Consider the following 3,139-nt stretch of genomic DNA (forward strand, 5'->3'; position numbering starts at 1 on the left):
GGCGCGCCCCCCCAAAGCCGATGGCCTGCCCAAACCCGCCTAGCGCAGGCAGGGCTTGCAAGGGAGGCTGTTGCCTCTCCGTGCCTCAGTTTCCCCACTGGTCGGCAGTGGTGGTGCTACCGGTAACGCAGGGACCAGCCGGCATGGGTGTGGCGCTGGGGCTGGGGACAGCATGCCCAGCTGCGCCGCACCGGGCTGCCGTGCTCTTGCTGCCACAGGGGTCCCTGGCACTTGGGACCCCGATCTGGACGGGGGCTGTGATGCAATGCGGGCGCAAGGACTGCATGCAGGCCCGCCGGAGCCCTTGACGGGAGGCGCCTGGGGAGCCTTCATTAGCCGCGGTAGCTGACAAGCTCATCCCCCTCCACTCCGCCTCGGGGGGCTTTAGCACCTTGGCCAGAAGGATTTTGGGGCTCTGGGCCCCGAGCTGCAGATGGGAGATGCTGGTGTCACCCTTGGTCTGGCATCAGGGCACGTGCCTCAGTGGTGGGACGTTGTGCCATCACCGTGCTCCGGGAGGGGGTTGTCCCTGTCCCTGTCCCGCTGTTCCCACAGGACGCCTCCTGGTACCCCGAGGGGCTGCCACATTCCCCAAAGGGGTGAGCCCTATGTGGGGACACTGTCCCTGGGGGACAGGCCACGGCCGGGTGCTGCCAGCCAGCCCGTGCGTGTCGAGGTTATGCGGCGTGAAGAGTCAAAGCCCAGATGATGTGGAGGGGAGAGCTCGAGGTGGCATGGCCCGGCTGGTGACAGCCACGGGGAGGGACCGGGCAGTGCCAGTCCCCCCTCGGCTCAGGGAAGGACACGTGCGGGGGACACTGACTGTCCCCAAGGGGCGTATAGGCCAGCTGGCTCTGAGCCCCCCGATCCCCCTGGCAGCACCCTGAGCCCAGGGGCTCAGTGGAGCCAGGGGTCCCACTGCTGGACCCCCAGCTGGGGGATGGAGGTGGCAGCAGCGGTGACATGGCCGAGCGGAGCTGGTGGCTCCCATCGCACTCACCCCACAGCAGCTCCGCTCGGGAAGCTGCGGCGCTGGCACGGTAGGGGAGCACCCGTCTGCGCCTGCACCCTGGGGGTCTCTCACATCCCCCAGCCTGCTGTCACCCCGAAGCCGCCCTTACAGCAGGGCACAGCCCTGGGTCCAGCATCCCCGGCCTCCGCCTGCCCACCGCCGGGGCGCAGCCAGGGACATCGCCTGGCCACCAGCTCCGGGTGCCCGGGACGCCCGTCCCAGCAGTGCCAGGGAGCTGGCCAGGCTTGGCCCCGGGGGGACAATGGCAGTGCCGCTGGCAGCCCCCGTTAATGAGCTCTCGTTTGTTCCCCAGCCTACTCTGCACCAGGCACGCCCCCTGCGAACCGTTCCTTCGTGGGATTAGGACCAAGGGATCCTGGGAGTATCTATCAGGCACAGGTGAGAGCGGGGATGCTGCTGGGGGGACCCTCCTGCCCTCGCCCCGGGCACCGCCGCCGTGGCATCCCTGTGGGCATTGCTGTCATGGGCACAGCCGTTGCGGGCATCGCCGTCATGGGTATCGCTGCTGTGGCGTTGCTCACATGGGCATCCCCACCGTGGGATCGCTGCCATGGTATTGCCACTGTGGGCATTGCCGACGTGGCTGTTGCCATGTTGGGCATCACTGCCATGACATAACTGATGTGGGCATCACTGCCATCGGCATGGCCGTTGCAGGCATGGCCGTTGTGGGCATCTCTACCATGGTATTGCTGCAGTGGCATCACTGCCATGGGTATTGCCACTGTGGGCATTGCTGATGTGGCTGTTGCCACGATGGGCATCACTGCCATGACATAACTGCCGTGGACATCACTGCCATGACATCACTACTGTGGGCATTGCCTCCATTGGCATGGCTATTGCAGGAATCGCCGTCGTGGGCATGCCACCATGGCATCACTGCCATGGATATTGCCACTGTGGGCGTCACCACTGTGGGCATCACCACTGTAGGCATTGCTGCCATGGGCATTGCCACCGTGGGCATCACCACCATGGCATCGCTGCCCTGGCATTGCCACTGCGGGCATTGATGCTGTGGCCATCACTGCCTCAACATCGCTGCCGTGGGCATACCCACCATGGGCATTGCCACCCGGCACCCTGTGCCGGGGGCCTCGGGCGCTGGGTCCCCCAGGGCAGAGGGAGGTCACTGCTGTGCCCATGCTGGCACCTTGCCCTCCTCTCACCAGGCTCCGGCTGTGCCCTGCCTGGCACCATGGCACAGCCGGGCTGCCCAGGTACCCACAGCATCCCCTTCTCTCCCCGGACTGCGCCCGTCGGACGCTCCAGCCACAGTGGGATGTGGCATGCAACTTTCCAGGGCCTTTTCGTTAGTCCTGGGTATTTTTGAAACGGTATTTCGTGAGCCGGCGCCAGCGCCGTGGACAGTGCCGCGGGGCCAGGGCAGGAGTGGCAGCGCCTTGCCTCACTTGTGATATGGGTTGACCGGCCTCAGCGGTCCCAGCAGGGGCAGCTTCAGGAGGCTGCAGCACTGCCTGGGGGGTGACGGCGGTGCCGGGGCAGTGGGATGGGTGTGTGGATGGCGCTGTGCCGGGGGCACCCCAGGGTGCTGCACCCACTGGGGGCAAGTGCTCAGGGCACTGAGCTGTGCCGTGGGGCACCCAGTGGTACTGTGCTGTGCCAGGGTGCGAGCACTCGGGGACTGTGAGCTGTGCCGTGGGGCACCCAAGGGTGCTGTGCTGTGCCAGGGTGCAAGAACTTGGGGATGGTGAGCTGGGCCACCCAAGGGTGCTGTAGGGGACAAACGCTGCGGATCTTCCTCTGACCACGGCCCCGCACTCTGCCTCAGTTTCCCCAATCCTACACATGGGCAGAGCACAGTGGGGTGGGCACCTCAAGGCCTTTGGGTCCCTAAAGAGGAGACATAGGAACCCCAGGGGAGCAGGGTGCTGGGGTCCCTGCACCCCACAGCCCCCCCGAGGGTCACAGCTGCTTGCAGTCCCGGGACCTGCAGGGTGTGCGTGTCTGCTCACGCTCCAGCAGCCTTCCCCAAGGGCTCAGGGATGCTTTGCTTGGGGAAACTGAGGCACAGGGGAAATGAAGCGGTAGCCCTGCAGCCCTGGGAGGGGTGGCTGAGACCTGCCGCTCTCAGGTCCTGAG

General features: G+C 66.2%; 1 protein-coding gene across 2 annotated transcripts in view; it reads left to right on the top strand.

Annotated features, from left to right (window-relative positions):
* NFIC (nuclear factor I/C (CCAAT-binding transcription factor)) overlaps nucleotides 1–3,139 on the top strand; it is a 21,095-nt gene that overhangs the window by 17,527 nt on the left and 429 nt on the right. Inside the window, exon 8 of one of the 2 annotated variants that reach the window (XM_009891108.1) lies at nucleotides 1,326–1,411. The exons of the other annotated variant lie outside the window; for it this stretch is intronic. Within the exon in view, the coding sequence (XP_009889410.1) occupies nucleotides 1,326–1,376 (51 nt within the window). The 3' untranslated portion in view covers nucleotides 1,377–1,411. The remainder of the gene's footprint in view (nucleotides 1–1,325; nucleotides 1,412–3,139) is intronic. 2 annotated transcript variants of the gene reach the window in all.

This window comes from Charadrius vociferus, unplaced genomic scaffold (assembly GCF_000708025.1).
Source record: "Charadrius vociferus isolate BGI_N301 unplaced genomic scaffold, ASM70802v2 scaffold3109, whole genome shotgun sequence".
In the NCBI taxonomy this organism is placed as follows: Eukaryota; Metazoa; Chordata; class Aves; order Charadriiformes; family Charadriidae; genus Charadrius; species Charadrius vociferus.